This window comes from Eucyclogobius newberryi, unplaced genomic scaffold, assembly GCF_026437365.1.
Source record: "Eucyclogobius newberryi isolate DKJ021-1_F unplaced genomic scaffold, fEucNew1.0.hap1 SCAF_7, whole genome shotgun sequence".
Taxonomy (NCBI): domain Eukaryota; kingdom Metazoa; phylum Chordata; class Actinopteri; order Gobiiformes; family Gobiidae; genus Eucyclogobius; species Eucyclogobius newberryi.
The window spans coordinates 7025289-7051329 of record NW_027316389.1 but is presented as its reverse complement, the minus strand read 5'-3'; the positions used below and the strand labels follow the sequence as shown (position 1 = coordinate 7051329).

The window sequence follows — 26041 nt, the reverse complement described above, 5'->3', positions numbered from 1 at the left end:
CTCTGCGCATTTTTCCGTTTCCGAATTAAAGACGTAAGCTAGCGGCGATGTGGGGACGAGGCTTAACCGGAGCTAAAACGTCCGAGGGAAAAGACCGATGTGTTCTACAACGGGAATATGCCACGATAAAGCTACCGAAATCGTAAATACGCGGCCCAACGTCGACGGCCCAACTGCAGTACAGGCGCGGTGAAGGAGGGAAGAAGAGGAGTGAATGAATCAAAGCAGAAGCGACGAGCAGTGTTTTAGAGCGAGTTTGTACTTTTCCATCGGCTCGCGTAATTACGGCGTTTGGTTGGGTTTGGCTGGCCTTGATTTAAAGACCTGAGTCAGCTGTTTCTACGCCGCGTTCATCTGCCTCTCACACATGCAGCTGACATTTTTCAAGTTAGAAAAATATGAATATGAGTGGTGTTATTGTTGGTTCGGTCTAAACTAAAGTCTTATGCAGATGTGGGTGCGGCATTGAGTAGTTTTCTGACGCCATACTTTTATTTGTAATGAGTAATAGTTTGTCTAAAGTAACAATATTTTTTCTTTCAGTTGCTGTTCCCTCTGTCTAAATGTACAGTGACAAAAAAGTGTGTGCGCTTCTTAAACTTTTAATCATATTAGTGTCTATCCTATGACAATTCTAGAATCTGTGCATTATTTCACGTTTTGTCTGTTGGATTCCACTTAACTATGAATTATAAATCAGATTTGAAATTCATTTTACTCAGAAACATATGTCAATAACAGTTTACAAATACTTTCTAGCACTTAATCGAGTAATTATTTGGGTCACTACTTCTACTTCAGTTATAATATTTTGATTTAAAGTAAGTTATTCTTACCTGAGCACACATTTAGTCTACTCTTCCCACCTCTGGTCTTTTGCACATAGTTTTTGACGTTAAAACTGCATAAATATTCTTTCTTGTTGCAGTAATCTCGTTTTTTCTACTGCCGCTTGAAAAACAGATTATTCATTTATTTAACACAGTATTCTCTATAACAAGGTGAAATGTCCAGCCTATAGGATGTGTTCTCGTTGAGTTTGATGATCTCAGATGTTGGGCTGGGGTCTACGTAACTCTATGGGAGATTTAAGTTTTTGAAAATATATCGTTTGGATTTGGCTCCACAAACTTCACGTCCTATGAATCTTTTCTCTTGAAGTTCTTTCAACTGACAACAATCTTTGAAGTTGAATAATGGCCCCACTTTCTGAGGTTGCTAGTTCACGTTTGTGTCTTCAGGACGACAAAGAAGACGTCATAAGTATATATTATATCATAGTTTATGTTATACTTCCTGGTTGGACATGGACAGCAAATATGACACAGGTAGAGGTCATTCCACAGCTGTTACCTAGCAACAAGAGCCAAAATCCATATAAATAACACAACAGTTATGATTTGACACACAATAACACCATATAACACCTTTATTTTGTCGAATTATGGTTTAAACTGTCAGAAAAAGTGTCAGTGTAAACTATCTCTGTGTCACACACTGATGACATCACAGAGGGATTCAGCTCTACTCATTGTATTTTTTATTTTTTCACATTTTCTTCACAAACTGCAACTTGACTGAGGTAAAACTATGATAAATATTGACCGCAGGTTCTACACCACCAAACAAAGTCAGAATTAGAGAAAACACGGAACGTCTTTAAGTTATTTTTTAAATGTTTCGGCTGCTAAATGTGAGCCACGGGGAAACTGCAGCTCCTCATTATTGTTTTAAAAAACAACGTTTGTGTAAGGATGCATTCTTTTTTTATTTCTTCACAATAAAAACACATTTCACTGAACAAAAGCTAAACAGATGTTTTATGTCTTACCATTACAGCAATAACACCAGAAAAAGGACATACAGTATTTTCTGGACTAAGTCGCACCGGAGTATAAATCACACCAGCCAAACAAAAACATATATAAGTCGCACTGGAGTATGAAAAGCAGTTGCAAGTGTGAAAATAACAAATAATATCACATACAAGTCGCTCTGGAGTATAAGTATATACGTATAAATATAAGTATAAGTCGCACCCCGTCCAAAACTATGAAAAACGGTGAGACTTATTGTCCGGAAAATACGGTAGTGTAATTTGAATTCAACAGTTAAACTTAAAACAGAAACTAAACCAGGACTATAAACAGTAGAGCCTGAATCATTCGTTATAAACTCTTGTTGATTAAGTCTTTATCGAGGCTACTTGGCTTTTTCTTCTGCTTCATTGCGATATGTTCAGTTTCTTGTGACGTGCATAAATCTTCTCAGCGATGTCTCGTCTTGTCCTCGTGTTATCTTTGGCTTCGATCTTCACTTCTGGCAGAGATTTACTGCTCTTTCCTTCCACGTTCTGCAGCAAGCGCTCACTTCAGCCCTTTGTTCGCTCGCACCTTTCTTCAATCAGCTCGTCCATCAGCGAGACGCACGGGGATCTGTGTTTTTACAGACCGCCAATTACCCCCAAATCAACGCCACACCAGTTTTTCCAACGCATCGGAAAGAGAAAAATCAGCGACGGGAACATTTTGTATCGACTAACGGGCGCTTACTATATCTGCCTTTGTAGTATCGAGTTACAGTTTCCCCCGACTAACTTGTAACAGAAGATTTCAACATAAATAGAAAGGATATGACAACAAATGAGTATTTTTAGTGTTAATATGTGATCATTTAGACGCTATATGATTTTAGCTAAATATTTTGATGATTTTTACGATATTTCTTTCATTTTTATTGTTATTTTTGTCTCGTATTCACTCATGTTTCCATAGGATTGTACTTTCATTCTGATGGTACTTTAAGCTAGCCTCGGATCCACACTGGTTCTTCCTTTCTTTTCTAAAGCAGAAGATCAGTGACCACGGCAAAACAGCGACGTTTGTTTCACCGATTGGTTAATCCACACGTCAATCAGCCAGCCACGCCCCTTTAAACCGGCGCCCACACGTCTTCGTTTAGTCCAGGAATCGCGTGTAGTTTTGGCGGGACAGGCAGACAATCTGTGGGTTTCAGAGCGATGAAAAGCTAGCACGGTTGCCGCAGCATTTTAACAATACAAAACCCAATATTATATCTTCAGAATGTGCAAAAACCATCAGAATATCATCCATAAACATGAAGCTGAAGCGCGTGAATATGCTACAAGACCATAACTCTTAAGAATTCAGTAAATATTTCAATGATCTAAAAGAGATTGTGAGATAAGGAGAGTTTATAGACTGAAGGAAAAATGCAAATGATAATCAGGGACTTTCTGGTCTCGTCTCGGGTCGAGTTCACTCTCGATCGGTCACGTGTACGTCGTTGGCGTAGACGTGAACGTGCTCATGGTCGAACCCGATTCGCACCAAACAAGAACACGTCTTGTCCGTTTGAAATCAGAGGTCTCGGTCCAGTCACCAAACCAAAGACTTATGTGAGAAATTGCTTAAACACGTTAATCTACGCATCTAACATGTGGATGGTGCGTGAAAATGCATTTGTGGCGCTAACAAATCGAACAAAGTGACCTGAAAGTTTGAATTGAATGCATTTCCAGTGTCAGTCTTCGTGTTTAGCCAAAGCTGCTGCTCTAAACTTCTGATTTCAATCGATATTTTAAAAAATCGGCCGCAATTTCTTCTAGTTTCAAATGTAAACTGGGTCTGATGACGTTGTGAGCTCTGGTGTGGTTTGTCTCCTGAAAGTCTGATGAGCCGGGCTTGCTCGTAGACCGACGGAAACATGGAAAATAATTCAAATAATTCAAATTCTGGTCTGGCGTGTTCTTATTGTCTCCTTGTCTGACGGCGCTTGTTTCGGGGACTTTCTCATCGGCGTTGACAAGGCGGACTAGTCCAGCAGGAGCCGCTCATCTGGGATCCATTTGGCACTTCCTGTTTCTCTCTCAGACTCTTGATCTCGTCATCATTTCCACCACTACTACTACTTCTACTACTGCTACTGCTGATGCTGCTGCTGAACTCCCCTCTTCTGTCTGAACAAAGCCCTCTGTGTGCGCGAGCAAACAAACCACGAATCAGGGAGAATTTGTCAGATTGTTGGAGCCAGGAGAAAAGGCAAGCTCAGCAGATCGTCGCATTCAGATTACAGTTTAGAGGACAAGTGCAGTTCATCACAAAGGTTGTAATGTAAATAATATACGAGGGTGCTTTAATCAGATGGGGGTTGATATAACTGCGGGAGATGTGCAGTTTCTCAGTAGAAATCTCCAAAAACATGCCATATTATTATTTTATGGCTTGACAAAAATCACGTCTTTGGGGTTGAGTTATGGCATCACTTTCTGAAGCTATTTGTTCTCCAGTTTCTCCTCCAGTTTGAAGGATTCCCCAACATGTGTCTCCACCAAACAGAGTCCAAATGATTCTGGTAAAGCGTCTTTATTGGCCCCTATAGCCTTAAATCCTCATAAATCTGTCACACGATTCCGCAGCCACATTAGGCCTAGTAAGAAACTGTATAGTTCTCCACCTAGAAGCATCTGTGCAGCCTTCCTGTCCTCTTTTATAGGGAAAGAGGCCCATAAGGTCCTTAAGGCCCACAGTGCTACATACAGTATGGCTCCTACACTATAGTATCATATGATGGACAGCAACCTAGAAATCTAAACATGTCCTAGACTCTTTCAGGATCGACATGTTTAGATTTGTTGCTCACATAACCTGCCATTGATACAAATGACCTATCACATACATGTTTACTGTTCTTTAGGCAATTATCTCATTCTCTCAAGATAATTATCTTATTCCCTCAAGACAATTATCTCATTCCCTCAAGATAAATCAACATTATCTCATTCCCTCAAGATAATTATCTCATTCCCTCAAGATAATTATCTTATTCCCTCAAGACAATTATCTCATTCCCTCAAGATAAATCAACATTATCTCATTCCCTCAAGATAATTATCTCATTCCCTCAAGATAATTATCTCATTCCCTCAAGATAATTATCTCATTCCCTCTAAATAAATCAACATTATCTCATTCTCTCAAGATAAATCAACATTATCTCATTCCCTCAAAATAAATCAACATTATCTCATTCCCTTAAGATAATTATCTCATTCCCTCAAGTTAATTATCTCATTCCCTCAAGATAAATCAACATGATCTCATTCCCACAAGATAAGTATCTCATTCCCTCAAGATAATTATCTCATTCCCTCAAGATAATTATCTCATTACCTCAAGATAATTATCTCATTCCCTCAAGATAAATCAACATTATCTCATTCCATTAAGATAATTATCTCATTCCCTCAAGTTAATTATCTCATTCCCTCAAGATAAATCAACATTATCTCATTCCCTCAAGTGGCCACGTGTTATTATATTTTTCCTTTGCGTCTTCTTCAGGGCTCTGTATATTTTAAAAGTGCAGCAGAATAAAAACATGAATTTTGTCGTTTCTAGACGGCGCAAACAAATGGTTGTTGTTCATATGTAGCTTACATTTACCAACGAGAAATAAAAGTCAATATCCAACTTCCAGCTCGATTGTCTAAAGTTGAGGACATAACACAAAAATGTTATTGTATATTTAGTGCGATTTTCCCACGTCCCATGTACACGTAAATCCCTCTTTGAAGTTCACAAATCTACAACGCGAACCACAAACGCGATGTGACCGGGATAGCAGTCAGCTCAGCAGATCACTGGAGCGGAGTTCAGGCCCGGAGGACAGGACGGTCCTCAGTATGCAGAGAGGGGCGGCGGCGTGCAGAGGGGCGGCGGCCTAGAGGGAGCGGGTGGCGAGCGGGAGCGCATGTGACGTGTCCCGGCCCCAGGTGCACGGGGGAGTGCGCATGCGCACTTCCGCCTGCGTTCTCAAATCGCCGAAAAATCGTCCATACCGCCTTTAACTCCATAGATTATACAATACATTTGGTACAACTTTATAATAACTACTCCTTAATTTGTCTTAACGAAGCATGAACAAAGACTGAATTCATAATGAGCATATAGTTCATAAGCATGATTCACTTCAGTAATTTATGTCCATTGATTTATAAAGGACATTTGATACCACTTTTTAATAACTGCACCTTAATGTGCATTAACAAAGCATAAACAATTACTTAATTCATCATGAGCATACAGTTTATTAAAGCATGATTGAATTTAGTAATTTAAAGGTCCTACATCGTGCAAAATCGACTTCAGAGCTTTTAACCTTCTTACAGTGCTATTGGTGCCTCAAATATGTGCCCAAAGTGTTTTTGATCGATTCCTGCAGTTTTTAGCGAGAGTACAGTCTATATCCTTCTCCTCGGATGTGCAGACGGACAGGGCCGACTCCCTGCAACGAGTCATAACCACAGCATGGACCCCCTTCCCCCCCTCCCCCTAAGCATGAGTCAGTTTAGTAATAGTTAGATAGTTACTAAGCCTGAGTCATTCGTCATTTGAACTATGCTAATGCTTTATTACAGCAAGAATAAGTGTAGTTATTGTACATTTTTGTTCCATTTATTTATGTGACTAAGACGTCTCAAATTAATATCTTTTTCCATTGACACATGCAGTGTTAAGCCTTAATGAAGTGTCAACAGCGTGCAGACGTGTACAGGTGAAATATAGTACATAAATGATAGCATATACACACAGATATACTTTAATGTTTCAGCAATACTAACACGATATACTGCTACGCTTACATATAAACTGTAAAGTCAGAAACCATCTGAAAATACCAAAATATTATAGTGTAGTGAGTTAAGTGTTTGGAAGAATACTTATATGAAAATGTATTTAGTTACAAAATACTGAATATACCTGCATTCAAATTGTGTAATATATTCTGAAAACCTTCTTACTTACATCACTGAAGTTTGCATTATAATATATAAGATAAACAGCAGCTTTATGTTTGCCATGCTTTTATTTATGACTAATCAGAGAAGGAAAAAACGCACATAAACGCAGTACAAGATGTGTTTTCTCTAAGTTTTCTTACAAATACTGCGTAGTTAGAAACGCAGTACAAGATGTGTTTTCTCTAAGTTTTCTTACAAATACTGCGTAGTTAGACGTTTAAATATCCTCAAATGCGGCAATGTAAAGGAAAGTAACTGTATCCTGAACACCACCAAACAAAATGGCCACTTTAACGGCATTTCCACTGTTCTGAATGTGCATTTCGTTGGTTTGTCCTCTGGTTTGACGACACGACGGCAGAGGCGCTACAGATACTTGAATACTTTCTTTGTTGCTGACGTGGCGTGTTCTCTGTCCCGTGCAGCTGAAAAAGGGGAACGTGTACTACATGCACGACAGCAGCGAGACGGTGGAGGACTCGTTCACGCTGCTGGCCTCGGCGTACGAGATCGAGAGGCGGAGCTTGCCCATCACCATCGCCGTCACCGTGCTGCCCGTGAACGACGAACCGCCGCGACTCGCCCGCAACACCGGACTGGAGGTAAACTCGGCCTTTTGCGTGTACGACATAGGCAAAGATATGCCTTTCAAAGCAGCGCCGGAGCTACAGACTCGTGTATTTGGGCTTGAATAGAACTACGGCAGAGCTAACCAAGAACTTATGCAAAAGAGGGGGAAAATGTGGATAAAATTGACTCTAAATGAAGCAAACCTAAAAGTACTGAAGAGCCTGAGTAGCACCAGAAGGAGCTTGCGTACAACAGTTTGAGAAACACTGGGCATATGCGTTTCAAAAATGCAAAAAAGCTCCATAATGTTGTTCGCGCTGTTGTGTTAAAAATGTGTTATGTGACCCACAGTTGGCAGGTCGCAGGTCGAGAATATTAAGTTAATTGATAATCGTGATTATTTATGTCACAGTATTATCTCATAGACTAAAAAAATAGAAATTTTTAGAAAAGTGAAATTTTTTCTACAAAATTGGGTCTTTTTAAAAAAATCAATTACCAGTAAACGAAATGTCACAATTTTAGCAACAAAATTAAATCTGTTCTGCTCAGTCTCTCAGAAAAATAAAGCTGATTGTAAAGTGCTTTTTCATCTTGCCGTTTATGTCAAATTAATCATTCAGAGAGTTTGATTTCATAAAGCAAGTCATGTATTGAGGAGCAGCGACGTGTTAAGAAAACAAGAAAGAACGAATATGTTAGATTTTATTGTCGCTTTGATTGTCGTGACGTCAACAATCGCGAACAATTGTTAAATCGTGACGTTCCTTTGCGCAATAATCGTGACATGATCCCATAAAAAGCTGTGCGATGTTCTGTAACTCGCAGGTCTATTTCCCCCAAAACGACACGTCAAACTGGTATTTTCTCTTGCACGTTCTTCACAAACCTGTTGCCTGGCGGTGGAATTGTATGAGTTGAAAAAGCAGCAGTAAAATCAGCTCAGAACTGGAATCCCACTGCGTCATTCAGCCCTCCCTGCACCGCATGCGCCGCGCGTCTCCCTGGCAACGCATATTTTTGGAAAAACCGACACGAGAGCGTGGCTTCTACACCGGCTTTGGGGAGTTGGAGGGCGAGCGGCGGCGGCGTCCGGGCCTTGGCCACAAACAGTAACGTGAGAATCTCAGGACAACCGTGAGGCGCAGTGTATCGTATTTTTCGGACTATATATATACTTATATTTAAACTTGTACTCCGGAGCGACTTATATGTGACATTATTTGTTATTTTCACAGTTATAACCTTATTTCATACTCCAGTGCGACTTATATATGTTTTTTTCTTCTCTATTATGCATTTTTTGCCTGGTGCGTCTTATACTCCAGTGCGACTTATAGTCTGGAAAATACAGTAATCACTTTAAACTATTCTTTTGTTTTCCATCTGTGAGAAACAAATGATTCATGAACCACTAGTGCTTACGGGAAAAACTCACGTCACGTTAGCTCATTATAAGCTCATTAGCTCATCAATGGATTTTAATAGATATTTTTAGACCAATCATACATTCCGATGACTTAAAGTGCCTGTGTAAGGTCGGACCACTCATTGAACTAAAATGTTGTTAAGATGAATATATTTCATTTAGCAAAATAATTATAAACATTTTATCAGAGAAGAGCACATTTTTTAGGTTTATAATTTAACTTCCATTTTAAAAAAATTGACCTATATAAATATATGAGAGCGACTTTATTCTGTTGAACTGATGTTTAAAATGTCCAAAAAGTCGTTTATTTTGAGTAAATTCTGCATAAACTTCTGTCTGGAACGAGTGTTCCTTGTGTGATGTCACTTCCTGTCACTTTTTTTTAACAGATTTTCCCACTTTTCTCCACAAAAACCTGCTCGATTGGTGTAAAACTATAATTTATATGTACAACAGGTATAACTACACCAAATAAAGTCAAAATTAGAAAATCGTAGAGACCTGTCATACGTCACTTTAATAGTTACCTGATAAAAGAATGAAAAAAAGAATAAAGAATAAACACTAAAACGCTGTTTTATCAGTAAAGCACTTAAAACTCTCCCTCTCGAAGCCTTTAGTTGGTGTGTTTTTCATCTCCGTCAGGTTAAAAATGTGTTAAAAAACCTCAGAAATATCCAAAATAATCCTTATTTACAGCTGTATTTCTGTTTATCACCTTAAAACCCTTGAAAGGCTTCATCTCTCCGTACACGAGTTCCTTTCCTCTTCGGTATCAGCTCCAGTTCGAGCGTTTCACCTCTAAATCCCGTCCCCGCCCCTCGACACTTGAGACGTTTAAAAGCTGTCATAGTCTAAACTAAAGTCATTTGCCCCTTCGTTACCGGCTCCAAATGAAATATCAGCCGCTGCGTCCGATCAAATTGAATCCGGCCCCGTCCTTTCAGCTGCTAAACGCGCTGATTGTTAAATAAACCTTCCATTTGCGAGGCCATATCTCAGTCTCACCTGCCCCACATCCGAGCTGCTGCGCGCGGATCGCCGAGGCCATCTGGTGGCGGCGGCGGGGAACGTCAGGGGGGGAGGCGCCGGTGACTCATGAGCTTTATCGGGTTTGACTGGGGAATAATGGCTTTTTGGTCAAATGAAAAGAACAGTAACTAAAGCCATTAACCAAATGACAGCTCGACTTTCGGCTCCGACCAAATGTCTTTAAATATTATGTGTGGTTATGTTTGTGAGAGTCACCAGATGAGCCAATGACAGGGCTGGTGTTTGTGTTTGTTTACAGCACAAGAGAAGGAATGTAGTAGCAGTAATAGTAGTAGTAATAGTGTTATTTGTTATTATTAGTAGTAGTAGTGTTATTTATTATTAGTAGTAGAAGTAGTGTTATTTATTATTATTAGTAGTAGTAGTAGTAGTAGTGTTATTTATTATTAGTAGTAGAAGTAGTGTTATTTATTATTATTATTATTAGTAGTAGTGTTATTTATTATTAGTAGTAGTAATAGTGTTATTTATTATTATTAGTAATAATAGTGTTATTTATTATTATTAGTAGTAGTATTAGTGTTATTTATTATTATTAGTAGTAGTACTAGTGTTATTTAGTAGTAGTAGTAGTAGTAGTGTTATTTATTATTATTAGTAGAAGTAGTGTTATTTATTATTAGTAGTAGTAATAGTGTTATTTATTATTATTATTAGTAGTAGTAGTAGTAGTAGTATAGTGTTATTTAGTAGTAGTAGCAGTAGTAGTAGCAGTAGTAGTAGTATAGCGTTATTTAGTAGTAGTAGTGGTAGTAGCAGTAGCAGTAGTAGTAGTAGTAGTAGTATAGTGTTATTTAGTAGTAGTAGCAGTAGTAGTAGTAGTAGTAGTAGTATAGTGTTATTTAGTAGTAGTAGTAGTAGAAGTAGCAGTAGTAGTAGTAGTATAGTGTTGTTTAGTAGCAGTAGCAGTAGTAGTAGTAGTAGTAGTAGTATAGTGTTATTTAGTAGTAGTAGTAGTAGAAGTAGCAGTAGTAGTAGTAGTATAGTGTTATTTAGTAGTAGTAGTAGAAGTAGCAGTAGTAGTAGTAGTATAGTGTTATGTAGTAGTAGTAGTAGTAGTAGCACGACATTTTAATGATCTGATTACTGATTAATCAGATAATGATCAGATTTTTGGAGCACATTGTGAACCATTGAACGATTGATTTAAACATATTTTTGTATGATTTTCAATTGAATAATCCAATTCACTCCAATCAATTAATCGTTCAGTTGTTTGAAAAGCGAAAAGTCCGAGAATAGGAGAGTTGTACCATTTACACTTAAGCGAGTGACGCCATCAAAAACCTTAATTTGACACATTTGCAGCTTCTTCCGAGTCATAAAGTCTCTTCTCTAAACCCGTGTCGGCTTTTAGCGTCTGCTTTCTGGCCAAGATAACGATTATTGTACCAGATGTGTTTAATTGGATGGACTGTTGTTCCAGCCCGAGCGTAAATGACAGCGTGTAGTGCCTTTCCAGATACTTAAATCGTTTGGCGTCGCATTATTAAGTCACTCCACGCTCGTTGATGGACGGAAACGAGGCTGCGAATTCACGCTCCAGTGTCTCGACCTTTCAACAATTCATCAACCAGAACCTGAACCAGAACCAGAACTAGAACTACTGATCTTTGAGTCACTGTAACCGAGATTTAATAATGTAGACCAGGGCTATTCAACGTCAGGCCCGCGGGCTAAATCAGGCCCGTCAAGTGATTCAATCCGGCCCCAAATCGTCTTATTAAAAAAAACGACAACAAAAAATCTTACTGGTTTCATTCTGGGTTAGCACTAGATTAGACCTGGTTTGGTCTTTGTTTAGTCCTGGGTCAGTCCTGTGGTGGTCTGAGGTCGTCTGTGGTGGTCTTAGTTGGCCTGTGGTGGTCTGTGGTGGTCTGAAATGGTCTGTGGTGGTCTTAGTTGGCCTGTGGTGGTCTGTGGTGGTCTGTGGTGGTCTTAGTTGGCCTGTGGTGGTCTTTTGTGGTCTGAGGTAGCCTGTGGTGGTCTGTTGTGGTCTAAGGTAGTCTGTGGTGGTCTTAGTTGGTCTGAGGTGGTCTGAGGTAGTCTGTGGTGCCCTGTGGTGGTCTTTGGTGCCCTGTGGTGGTCTGTGGTGGTCTGAGGTGGTCTGAGGTGGTCTAAGGTGGTCTGAGGTGGTCTGTGGTGATCTGAGGTGGTCTGTGGTAGTCTGAGGTAGTCTCCGGTGGTCTTAGTTGGTCTGAGGTGGTCTTTGGTGCCCTGTGGTGGTCTTTGGTGGTCTGTGGTGGTCTGAGGTGGTCTTTAGTGGCCTGAGGTGGTCTGAGGTGGTGTTATCAGATGAGGCATCACAGCACAGACTACATCTCGTGTCTCGCTCCGTCTCCGTCTCCAGTATAAGACGGAGGACAAGGAAACGAGCGGCTGCTTCTCTCCTCGTCGTGCAGAGGGAGAGTTTAGCCACAGGGCGCAGCACAGCCACCTCCCAAACCAACGTCCCACTTTGGCTCAAATTGTTTTTCCACCCTCCGTGCCCCCGGACACGACGCTCCGCAGACTCAGAATCAGGCCGCATTCGTGCAATTGAAAGGTTTAACGTGTAATTGGAAAGACTTTCAGGTCGTTCATTAGCTGACTGGCAGGTGAGATCCAAGCTAGTGTCCGACAGAAACAGAAAACAACACACACAGAATGATCACATAACACAACCATTAGATCTGATTTTGTTGCGTTTAAATCAGAAATCAGATTACCGTATTTTTTCCGGACTACAAATCGCACTTGAGTATAAGTCGCACTAGCCAAAAATGCATAATAAAGAAGATGAAAACATATATAAGTTGCACTGGAGTATAAGTCGCACTAGCCAAAAATGCATAATAGAGAAGAAAAAAAACATATTTAAGTCGCACTGGAGTATAAGTCGCACCAGCCAAAAAAATGCATATTGAGAAGAAAAAAACATAATAAGTCGCACTGGAGTATAAGTCGCACCAGCCAAAAAAATGCATATTGAGAAGAAAAAAACATATATAAGTCGCACTGGAGTATAAGTCGCACCAGCCAGAAAAATGCATAATAGAGAAGAAAAAAACATATATAAGTCGCACTGGAGTATGAAATGCGGTTGCAAGTGTGAAAATAACAAATAATATCACATATAAGTCGCTCCAAAGTATAAGTATATAAGTATAAATATAAGTATAAGTCGCACCCCAGGCAAAACTATGAAAAAAGGTGCAACGTATAGTTCGGAAAATACAGTACTCACATCAGATGGAACTGTCACTATAACTCCAGAAATCAGACAATGATGATGATGAAAATTGTAGCCAGTACTGCAAACAAATGTGCTTTGTTTCTTTGTTTCTTGGTCTGGTATTTACTCTTCTGATTCTTCTATTTATAAGTTCTCGTACAAGTATGAGTATATGTCGCACCAGCCAAAAAATGCACAATAGAGAAAAAATATATAAGTCTCACTGGAGTATAAGTCGCATTTTTGGGCAAATTTATTTTGATACAATTCAGGCCCAAGAAAAGAACAGACATTTCATCTTGAAATGCAGTTTAAAATAATAACAGATGAGAGAACATGGTGAATAGGTGTACGTATGCTAACGCTAGCACCTTCAGCTACATGACGTATGCTAACGCTAACACCTTCAGCTACATGAGGCACAGACAGAACTGTGGTAAGTGTCTGGTATGTTAACGTAACATATTAACAGTTATTCAGATAACTATAGCATAAAGAACATGCTAACAAGTTTACCAAAGCATCACTTTTACCCCAAATCACTAAATCCACTGAATTCTTCTTCCTCTGTGTCACTTCTAAACAACTCCACAAACTCCAGAGGAAGAGGAAGTGCAGATTCTTCTTCTGCGTCGCTCTTGTGGTTGCCAGTGTGACGAATAACGAATAATATCACATATAAGTCGTCCGGTCGCACGACGTCCAAAACTATGAAAAAACATGCGACTTATAGTCCGGAAAATACGCAAGTGATGTACAGATACCTCAAAATGTTACTTTTACTTGTGTACTCCGTTACTTTCTACCACTGCGAGGGTCAGAGACGTATCGCAGTCGTTTAATAACAGCGACGTGGGCCTCAAACTTCAAACTCTGGCCTCCGAAAGCTGCGAAACGAGCTCTTAAACTCTGAAAAATAAAGGAAAGAATGGTGAGGAAAAAGACAAAAGGCGAAGGGGGAACTACAGGAGCAGAGTATCGGGGTGTTTCGCAGATCGATCTCGCGGCGGGGCCTCTCTCTTTTCTCCGTTTCCCCGGCTCAATCCATCTTATTTTAAAAGTGCCTTTCTGGGGATCTGGCCCATTTCTTTCAATTAATGCTCCTTTCAGGCAGCCGACCATTGCAAGTCCATTAGGAGCTCGCGATAACGCCGGCGTCTAGACTCTTCCGCCCGACAATAATTAACCTTTTAAATTGGGACTGATTGCGGAGGGGGTTCGGTTATTTCTCAGTCTTTTCTTTCACCTCCGAAACTCTCCCGCGGTTTAGCTGCAATTTCTTTCCATCGCATTGATTTTATTGTACGGGCAAAACAATGTGCAGTGAATTCCAAACCGGAGCGTCAAGATTTGTCGCGGTCAAAAGCGGACGCAGTCGGCAAATCGCGACCAAAAATAATGTCATGTCCAGTCTTTTTCTGCATAAAACGGCTGACCTTTTCCTCAATTCAAACAGAATCCTATTATTAAAACATAAAAAACAAGTCCACACATGGTTTATAACTTGAAATGAATGTACTTTGAAGGGCAAAACCATAATAAATGCACAAAAGCTGGTATTTTCAAAGGACAGTCACAAGAGGAAATCAATAAAATACTCAAAGTACTAAGAAAACAGTTCCTTTAAGTCTGATTTAAATGAGTGTTAGGCTGTTTTAGGTCAGTATTTGCATTGGTTTAATCAGTATGGTAATGAGTCTGACATTGTGAAACTTCTGAAAATGTAACGTTTTAAATCTATAGAATTCACTTTGATAAGTATATGAAATGTAAACAGATTGTGCTGCAGGAAACAATTTACTGCATTTTAATGACATTTTAATAGTGATCCGCAATAAAGAATAAAAAGACTCAAAAGTGAGAGGAACTGAATCACATATGAAGAAGAAGTGCAAGAAACACTAATGTTCAAACCATTAAAACTGTCAACGTAAAGAAACCATCACTCAATTAAAAGTACTAAATTAAATTAAAGTTACTTCCAACTCTTTTTTCCTTCTTTTTCCTTCTTTTTTTCCTGTTTTTTTCTCCTTTTTTTCTTTTCCTCCACCTTTTTCCTCCTTTTTTCTTTTCTTCCCCTTTTTTTCTTTTTCTTCTTTTTTTCCTTTTCTTTTCTTTTTTTACTCTCTTTTTTCTTCTTTTTTCCCTTTTCTTTCTTTCTTTTTTCTTCTTTTTTCATTTTTTTTGTCTTTTGTTTAAAGATTGTGTTGCCCCGTAGGCTTTATTAGGTGGGATAGAACAGGGTGCATGAACAAAAAGAAATTACCTAGGAAATTGTAAGATCTATTGAATTAGCATTGGTCTTTTGCGTGCTAAATGCCGTAGGATTAGGGCCTGTATCAGATTGATGCAAAAAATGCTTGATAGAGAAGAAAACAACAGTCGCACTGGAGTATGAAATGCAGTTGCAAGTGTGAAAATAACAAATAATATCACATATAAGGCGCTCTGGAGTATAAGTATATAAGTATAAATATAAGTATAAGTCGCACCCCGGCCAAAACTGTGAAAAAGAGGTGCGACTTATAGTCCGGAAAATACAGTAAATACTAAAGTTACGAAAGCCAGCGCTCAATTAAAAGTACTGTTACTTTTTTTCCTCCTTTTTTGGACCTTTTTTCAAAAAAAATTCTCCTTCTTTTTTTCCATTTTTTTCCCTTTCGTTTCTTCTTCTTTTTTTCTCATTTTTTCTCCTCCTTTTTTCCTTATTTTTCCTTCTTTTTTTCACTTTTTTCATTTTTTCTTCTTTTTTTCTTTTTTCCCCTTTTTTCATTTTTTTCTTAAATAGGATTTTGCCGTCTCCTCTGCTCGGCGCTCGAGTATTTGTCTTTAATTCGACAGTATAATCTCGTTAACCTCGCGTTTTCGTCCGTACGTTGGCGTCGGGACTCATGACGGCATCTCTGGGTTGCAGGTTTTGGCCGGCGAGGAGGCGGACATCACGGCGAGCATGCTGCAGACGCGGGACGACGACACGGACGCGGCGCAGCTGGTCTACCACGTGGAGGCGCCCACGAGCGGCGTGGTGGCGCTGAAGGAGGCGCCGGACCGCGAGGTGCTGAACTTCACCCAGGCCCAGGTGGACAACGGCGAGGTCATCTTCATCCACGAGGGTCAGTGTCCAAACGCTTGAGACATAAGGATCGTGACCATTTTAGACGCAAAATTAAGTATTTTACTCTTTTTCTTTTCCTTTACGTTTATTACTTTCTCTTTTGTTTTTCTTCTGGTCACAAACTTGAGGAAAAATAACACTTCAGACGATGGGAATTAAAGAAATAAATGTTTAATTTGGTCGTATTCTTAGTCATCATGAATAATCCTTAAAGTGCGTACAACTCTTCTAGTTTTTACTTATTATTGTATTATTATTGTACTTATTATAATTTAAAGTTGAAGGACTCATTGAACTAAAACGCAGTCAAGATAAATATATTTAACATTTTGGTAAAAATTATTACAATTTTATACCAGAATAGAATTTTTTTTTAGGTTTTATAATTTTACTTCCTGGTTGTAATTGATGACATCACACTAGGAAATTACCCAGCAAACACTGGGCCAAAACTCATCTAATGTCACACCCTTTTTAATTTGACAAATAAATATACACAAGAGCGATTGTATTTTGTTGAATTAATGTTTAGAGAGTCAAAAAGGTTGTTTCTTTGTGTAAATTCTGCATAAACTTTGTCTGAAATGAGTGTCCCTGGTGTGATGTCACTTCCTGTCACTTTCTACAGATTTTTCAACGTTTTCTCCAGAAATACCTGCTCGATTAGTGTAAAACTATGATTTATACCGTATTGTCCGGAGTATAAGTTGCCAAAAAATGCATAATAGAGAACAAAAAAACCTATATAAGTTGCACTGGAGTATGAAATGCGGTTGCAAGAGTGAAAATAACAAATATGTATAAGTCACTCCGGAGTTTAAGTATATGAGTATAAATATAAGTATAAGTCGCACCCTGGCCAAAACTATGAAAAAAGGTGCGACTTATAGTCCAGAAAATACGGTAATGTCCAACAGGTACAAATACACTAAATAAAGTCAAAATTAAAAGATAATAAAAACCTGTCATACGTCACTTTAAAGAAATGTACAGGAAATATATACTGTAGCTTATTCAAATATACAACATATTTGATATATTATACGTTCAACAAATGTAGCTTTCCTGAAGTATTTGTTTCAGAAAATCCACGCATGTTGTTCCGTTATTTTGCCATTTCTCATAAATCCTTTTGCGATGTACTTTGCAGGCGAAGAGTCTGGAGGCTTCGGCTTCACGGTGACGGACGGAGAGCACACGTCTCCTCTGTACCAGTTTGTGGTCACCACCCGACCTCTCACTATCACCATGGTAACGCAGGAGGAGCTCACAGTGTTTCCCGGCAAGTACAATCTTCACGAGTCATTTATCTGCATCGGTTTTATTGCTAAACCGTAGTCAACACGAGACAACTTAAAGTCCACGTGACAAGTTCCCATGATTCTCTAATTATGACGTCGTTTGGTGGTTTTCTCCCTGTGGTAATTAATTATCATAGTTTTACATCGGTCAAGTTGTAGTTTGTGAATTAAATTTGGCAAATAAAAGTAGAAAATTACAGGAAATAGTGCTGAGTTCGCAATCCCTCTGTGATGTCATCAAAACGCGCCATTCCATTAAAAGATGCAGGTAAAATGTACACGCAACTTACATCTTTTTATAACAATCGTTTAATAAAATGAAGGTGTTTTATACTCGAAACATAACATAACTGATTTAAATGGACTTTGGCCCTTGTTTACAGTCTGGTTGCTAAGTAACAGTTGTGGAATTACCTCTGCCCATGTCATATTTGCTGGCCATGTCAAACCAGGAAGTGACATTATGAACGTAAACACCAAAATTGCCAAATTTGAGGAAAACAGGCAAAAGTTTGGTCAAATCTGAAATATAATCACTTTGTTTTAATGAAAAGTGTTGTTTAATGTGTCGTATGGACTTTAAGAGGAGTGAAATCAAAGTATTGACCCTTTAAAATACATCAGAATGTAACTACACAATCGATTAATGCCACCGGCGGCCATCTTGGTTCTGTTTGCTAATGTAAACAAATGTAATGTTAGCTAAACTTTAAAAAGTCTGCTCAAATGTTAGCACAGTCCAAACCTTTACTGTCGGCTGTGGTTCTGACATTTATACAACAGCAAATGACATCTTACAAAAGTATAATTGCATTTTTAAAACGCAAATGTGGCGTTGTGCTAATATGCTAATAAATGGTTAGCGCTGAAACATGGCCTCTAAGTGTCTGAACGTTCCCTGTGTGTGGTAAACGAGCCACGCTAAATATTAATTCAGTTTTTACGTGATTTAGAGCTTTTAGTGCTCACTTGGATGAAGGTCTTTGCCTGTTAAAAGTCTGTGTAAAGTCGTACAAAAAAGCAACGTACAAAAAGTAGTCACTTGTCGCTTCCTGTAGAAACAATATGCCTCTGACCTGTCGCAATTTAACACTATTTTTGAAACGTGACGTACATTTAGAACCTTTTTTTCAGGGATTAACGTAACTGACATCAACTGATATAAATGTTAATGATTGAAAATGCTAACGATGAAGGTTTTTTATGGTAGAAATGTCAGTCAATTCACCTCAAACTTGCATTTTAGCTTCACAAAAGTATCATTTGTACATCAAGGCTTTTTTGAATACATCTTTAACAGAATAAAGGGTGGAAAATGTAAACTGAAAGCTTCTAGATATAAAATCATTACAAATAAAGTGTATTAGTGATGAAACATAGACTATTGACACAGACACAAACACAGACTTATACTGTTTATACTTTTCTGACATTTTGATGTATTAATGCTACTGTCTTTGTAGCGTCTGTACAGTCAAGATAAAGATTTAACTTACACACAAACACAACTATGATTATTTTTTATTTTATTCTCACGTGACCGGAGAGCTGTTCCGTGTGTCGTTACTTCGCAGGAACACGACAGACCATCACCAGTGCCAACCTGGGGGCGACGACCAATGAGGACGGCAACGAGATCAGCTACTCCCTGATCCGCCCGCCACGCCTCGGGCGCCTCATCATCGCACGAGGGGAAAACCGCTACGACGAAATCACACGCTTCTCACAGACTCAGGTGAAATCACACGCTTCTCACAGACTCAGGTGAAATCACACTCTTCTCACAGACTCAGGTGAAATCACACGCTTCTCACAGACTCAGGTGAAATCACACGCTTCTCACAGACTCAGGTGAAATCACACTCTTCTCACAGACTCAGGTGAAATCACACGCTTCTCACAGACTCAGGTGAAATCACACTCTTCTCACAGACTCAGGTGAAATCACACTCTTCTCACAGACTCAGGTGAAATCACACGCTTCTCACAGACTCAGGTGAAATCACACTCTTCTCACAGACTCAGGTGAAATCACACTCTTCTCACAGACTCAGGTGAAATCACACGCTTCTCACAGACTCAGGTGAAATCACACTCTTCTCACAGACTCAGGTGAAATCACACTCTTCTCACAGACTCAGGTGAAATCACACTCTTCTCACAGACTCAGGTGAAATCACACGCTTCTCACAGACTCAGGTGAAATCACATTCTTCTCACAGACTCAGGTGAAATCACACGCTTCTCACAGACTCAGGTGAAATCACACTCTTCTCACAGACTCAGGTGAAATCACACGCTTCTCACAGACTCAGGTGAAATCACACGCTTCTCACAGACTCAGGTGAAATCACACTCTTCTCACAGACTCAGGTGAAATCACACGCTTCTCACAGACTCAGGTGAAATCACACTCTTCTCACAGACTCAGGTGAAATCACATTCTTCTCACAGACTCAGGTGAAATCACACGCTTCTCACAGACTCAGGTGAAATCACACGCTTCTCACAGACTCAGGTGAAATCACACGCTTCTCACAGACTCAGGTGAAATCACACTCTTCTCACAGACTCAGGTGAAATCACACGCTTCTCACAGACTCAGGTGAAATCACACTCTTCTCACAGACTCAGGTGAAATCACACGCTTCTCACAGACTCAGGTGAAATCACACGCTTCTCACAGACTCAGGTGAAATCACACGCTTCTCACAGACTCAGGTGAAATCACACTCTTCTCACAGACTCAGGTGAAATCACACGCTTCTCACAGACTCAGGTGAAATCACACGCTTCTCACAGACTCAGGTGAAATCACACTCTTCTCACAGACTCAGGTGAAATCACACGCTTCTCACAGACTCAGGTGAAATCACACGCTTCTCACAGACTCAGGTGAAATCACACGCTTCTCACAGACTCAGGTGAAATCACACTCTTCTCACAGACTCAGGTGAAATCACACTCTTCTCACAGACTCAGGTGAAATCACACTCTTCTCACAGACTCAGGTGAAATCACACGCTTCTCACAGACTCAGGTGAAATCACACTCTTCTCACAGACTCAGGTGAAATCACACGCTTCTCACAGACTCAGGTGAAATCACACGCTTCTCACAGACTCAGGTGAAATCACACGCTTCTCACAGACTCAGGTGAAATCACACTCTTCTCACAGACTCAGGTGAAATCACACGCTTCTCACAGACTCAGGTGAAATCACACGCTTCTCACAGACTCAGGTGAAATCACACGCTTCTCACAGACTCAGGTGAAATCACACGCTTCTCACAGACTCAGGTGAAATCACACTCTTCTCACAGACTCAGGTGAAATCACACTCTTCTCACAGACTCAGGTGAAATCACACGCTTCTCACAGACTCAGGTGAAATCACACGCTTCTCACAGACTCAGGTGAAATCACACTCTTCTCACAGACTCAGGTGAAATCACACGCTTCTCACAGACTCAGGTGAAATCACACTCTTCTCACAGACTCAGGTGAAATCACATTCTTCTCACAGACTCAGGTGAAATCACACGCTTCTCACAGACTCAGGTGAAATCACACGCTTCTCACAGACTCAGGTGAAATCACACGCTTCTCACAGACTCAGGTGAAATCACACTCTTCTCACAGACTCAGGTGAAATCACACGCTTCTCACAGACTCAGGTGAAATCACACTCTTCTCACAGACTCAGGTGAAATCACACGCTTCTCACAGACTCAGGTGAAATCACACGCTTCTCACAGACTCAGGTGAAATCACACGCTTCTCACAGACTCAGGTGAAATCACACTCTTCTCACAGACTCAGGTGAAATCACACGCTTCTCACAGACTCAGGTGAAATCACACGCTTCTCACAGACTCAGGTGAAATCACACTCTTCTCACAGACTCAGGTGAAATCACACGCTTCTCACAGACTCAGGTGAAATCACACGCTTCTCACAGACTCAGGTGAAATCACACGCTTCTCACAGACTCAGGTGAAATCACACTCTTCTCACAGACTCAGGTGAAATCACACTCTTCTCACAGACTCAGGTGAAATCACACTCTTCTCACAGACTCAGGTGAAATCACACGCTTCTCACAGACTCAGGTGAAATCACACTCTTCTCACAGACTCAGGTGAAATCACACGCTTCTCACAGACTCAGGTGAAATCACACGCTTCTCACAGACTCAGGTGAAATCACACGCTTCTCACAGACTCAGGTGAAATCACACTCTTCTCACAGACTCAGGTGAAATCACACGCTTCTCACAGACTCAGGTGAAATCACACGCTTCTCACAGACTCAGGTGAAATCACACGCTTCTCACAGACTCAGGTGAAATCACACGCTTCTCACAGACTCAGGTGAAATCACACTCTTCTCACAGACTCAGGTGAAATCACACTCTTCTCACAGACTCAGGTGAAATCACACGCTTCTCACAGACTCAGGTGAAATCACACGCTTCTCACAGACTCAGGTGAAATCACACGCTTCTCACAGACTCAGGTGAAATCACACGCTTCTCACAGACTCAGGTGAAATCACACGCTTCTCACAGACTCAGGTGAAATCACACGCTTCTCACAGACTCAGGTGAAATCACACTCTTCTCACAGACTCAGGTGAAATCACACGCTTCTCACAGACTCAGGTGAAATCACACGCTTCTCACAGACTCAGGTGAAATCACACGCTTCTCACAGACTCAGGTGAAATCACACGCTTCTCACAGACTCAGGTGAAATCACACTCTTCTCACATACTCAGGTGAAATCACACTCTTCTCACAGACTCAGGTGAAATCACACGCTTCTCACAGACTCAGGTGAAATCACACGCTTCTCACAGACTCAGGTGAAATCACACTCTTCTCACAGACTCAGGTGAAATCACACTCTTCTCACAGACTCAGGTGAAATCACACGCTTCTCACAGACTCAGGTGAAATCACACGCTTCTCACAGACTCAGGTGAAATCACACGCTTCTCACAGACTCAGGTGAAATCACACTCTTCTCACAGACTCAGGTGAAATCACACGCTTCTCACAGACTCAGGTGAAATCACACGCTTCTCACAGACTCAGGTGAAATCACACGCTTCTCACAGACTCAGGTGAAATCACACGCTTCTCACAGACTCAGGTGAAATCACACTCTTCTCACAGACTCAGGTGAAATCACACTCTTCTCACAGACTCAGGTGAAATCACACGCTTCTCACAGACTCAGGTGAAATCACACTCTTCTCACAGACTCAGGTGAAATCACACTCTTCTCACAGACTCAGGTGAAATCACACGCTTCTCACAGACTCAGGTGAAATCACACTCTTCTCACAGACTCAGGTGAAATCACACTCTTCTCACAGACTCAGGTGAAATCACACGCTTCTCACAGACTCAGGTGAAATCACACTCTTCTCACAGACTCAGGTGAAATCACACTCTTCTCACAGACTCAGGTGAAATCACACTCTTCTCACAGACTCAGGTGAAATCACACGCTTCAAATCACACTCTTCTCACAGACTCAGGTGAAATCACAGGCTTCTCACAGACTCGAGACTTTGAGAGTAGATTGTTGACTTTTAAGCCGTGTTTCTCTCCCACTGTTTGCATAAACCTTTTTAGCATCTGCTCCTTAGAATACCCACATCCCAGACCCATGAATGTGCCCAAATAATCATGAGGACTAATACTTTCTCAGGACAAGAGTCTGTGGATCATTTAGTCCTGGTTTAGTCCTGGTTTAGTCTTGGTTTAGTCCTGGTTTAGTCCTCTTTTAGTCCCGGTTTATTCCTGGTTTAGTCCTGCTTTAGTCCTGCTTTAGTCCTGCTTTAGTCCTGGATTAGTCCAGGTTTAGGCCTGGTTTAGTCCTGGTTTAGTCCAGGTTTAGTCCTGGTTTAGTCCTGGTTTAGCGCTGCTTCTATCCAGGTTTAGTCCTGGTTTAGTCCTGTATCTGTTTAAACTGGGCTTTTCTTGTTAACTTCTGGGTTCTTCTTATGGTTTTACCGTCAAACCACATGAAACTGCTACAAAACTTGGTCTAAACTTGGACTAGAGCAGGACTAAACCAAGACTAAAGCAGGACTATACCAGGACAAAACCAGGACTAAACCAGGACTAAAGCAGGACTAGAGCAGGACTAAACCAAGTCTACGCAAAAACTAACAAGGGCCAAACTAAGACAAGCCTTCCCACTTATTTTAGCTGCGATTTGTTTATTTTTATCTCACTTCTCTTTGGTTTGACACAGGATTAAACCTTTCATTTTTGGTTTGATTTATGTTCAAACTTGGCTTTAATACACTTATTGTAAGAGTGTATTCTGTTATAAAAGACCCTGATTTAATCCGTAATTTGCACTTTTATGATTTGCACTTTTTGACCCAGTTTGTTTGTTTTGCTGCCGTTTGTACATATTGTGTTTGCAGTTGCATTTCTGTTCGTTTGCGTTTGCTTAAAGGAACTTTACGGAGACTGGGGGCCAAAAGTCTGTTAGAATTGGGGCCGTATGAGCTCAGTGTTCAGAAATGATCCGTCACATTCCAGTCGTCTCTGAGCCAAACCAAACCACTGCTATGACCATCAGAGCGGACACTCACGCCAAGAGAAAAGTTAGAAAAGTCTTCACTTTGTCTGCTTTATAGAGCTGTTCAAAGATCGACACGCCGAAATTCATTTAAACTAATCTATACTAATGGAAAGCAGGGGCTAATTTGACTTTTGGAAGTATCAAAACTGGATTAACCGCAGTTTAGTCCCGCTTTAGCCTTGTTTAAATCCGTTTTACTATGTTTTACACGTCAGTTTTGGTTTTGGTTTGGTCATTCTTAATCAATAGTCAATTCAACCGTCGTCTGACATTTGAAAAATAAATGTGAAAAGATTTTTATGTCACATTTTTTTCCCCATTTAAAGAGTCAATCATTTTTCATTGTATACATTTTAACTTAAAATCCAAATTATGTATTATTTATTTACGGTCAAAATAAAAAAATCAGTAGAAAAACATACATTTATAATACATTTTTATTTATTTTATTTATTTTATTTATTTTATTTATTTTATTTATTTTATTTATTTTATTTATTTTATTTAATTTATTTTATTTATTTTATTTATTTTATTTATTTTATTTATTTTATTTATTTTATTTATTTTTTATTCATTTTTTATTTAATTATTTTATTTAATTATTATATTATTTTATTTTTACCTCTGTCTTTAAAAAAATATGTAGGCATATTTTATCCATTAACAGTAACATTTCAAACTCAAATATTTTCAGAGGGAGAACTTGGCACAAGAAGTTTGAAAAACACCGGCTTTATCACACGTTCTCTGGTTTGAGACTCACGAGATCAAATAAAATATACTGCCTCAGACTGTTTCTTTAGCTCTGATTTATGAGGCGAAAAGTGTTCGACTTTGACGCCTCCTTCCCCGTCTTTGTGTCCCACAGCTGGAGTCCGGAGCCGTGTTTTACGAGCACCAGCTGCCAGAGGAACCTTTTTGGGTCACGCGAGACTCCGTAGAACTGATCCTGTCCTCGCAGCCGGCCCCCGACGTCCGACACATCCTGCCCATCACCGTCTCGTACTACGCCGCCCACAGCAACGTCTCGACACAGCTGTGGAAGAACAAAGGTGAGGTCCAAGAGCTTCCGCAGATACGTAGAAGAAGACGACCTCAGCCACGTTTTTAAAGCCCACGTGTGAGATACCAGAGTCCGAATTTGTTGGCGTAACGTCGAGGAAGTACGGTACAAAGCATTGGGCGAAAGTTCCTCGAGATACAATCGTAACTGGGTCCGCAAGTCGAGAATGTCCCAGTTAGAGTCATCCAGCCACCGAAAGGGGTTTGTCCTCGCCGACGGCCCGTTTGCGGGTCAAACCGTCGACTCTTTCAGCCAACAGGAGCTCGACGATGGACGTGTCGCGATGGAGATCAAACCGACCCGTTCCAAGTCTAAATCGGGTGTAAATCAAGATGAAGCTAGGTATTTGCTCAAAGCTCATGGCGTCCCACCTGCAGAATGTGTCCTGTCTTTCCAAACCAGCCCTTACAATGGCTCAGGGGTGTATCCTGTCACTCTTTTGAGGGTCCCAGAAAGTTGCTCCGAGATACGATCGTAACTGGGTCCACAAGGCATGAATGTCCCTGAAAGACCGGTGTTAAAAGCAATGTCGTCTTATGAATACGGAAGTCCTCTTTTCAGCCCAGCAAATACCACGTTAATGCTGTAGTGAGCAGATTGTTCAGCGTATAACTTGGCAATTTATAATGATTTTATGTTGTTTAAAAGTATCGTGATACAGCCCAGACGTTTGTCACCGTCGACGCAATTTAGTAAAAAAGAAATTGATCAGTTCTGCTTTAAACCAATGATTTTACAGCACAGTTTTTTATTAGTATTTTTCAAGCTTTTGCTATAGATACTCAAAAAGGCAAAAAGAAAGACTTATATATCGTGCTTATGGTAGAGCTTTTTATCATATTGCAAAAACATTTATTT

At 40.1% G+C, this 26041-nt stretch overlaps 1 protein-coding gene across 1 annotated transcript in view; it reads left to right on the top strand.

Moving 5' to 3' along the window:
• Window positions 1-26041, top strand: part of cspg4 (chondroitin sulfate proteoglycan 4) — a 153108-nt gene that overhangs the window by 124856 nt on the left and 2211 nt on the right. The window contains exons 6-10 of the mRNA XM_072434796.1: window positions 7249-7425; window positions 16007-16205; window positions 17358-17489; window positions 19083-19243; window positions 24989-25172. Coding sequence (XP_072290897.1) covers window positions 7249-7425; window positions 16007-16205; window positions 17358-17489; window positions 19083-19243; window positions 24989-25172 — 853 coding nt within the window. The remainder of the gene's footprint in view (window positions 1-7248; window positions 7426-16006; window positions 16206-17357; window positions 17490-19082; window positions 19244-24988; window positions 25173-26041) is intronic.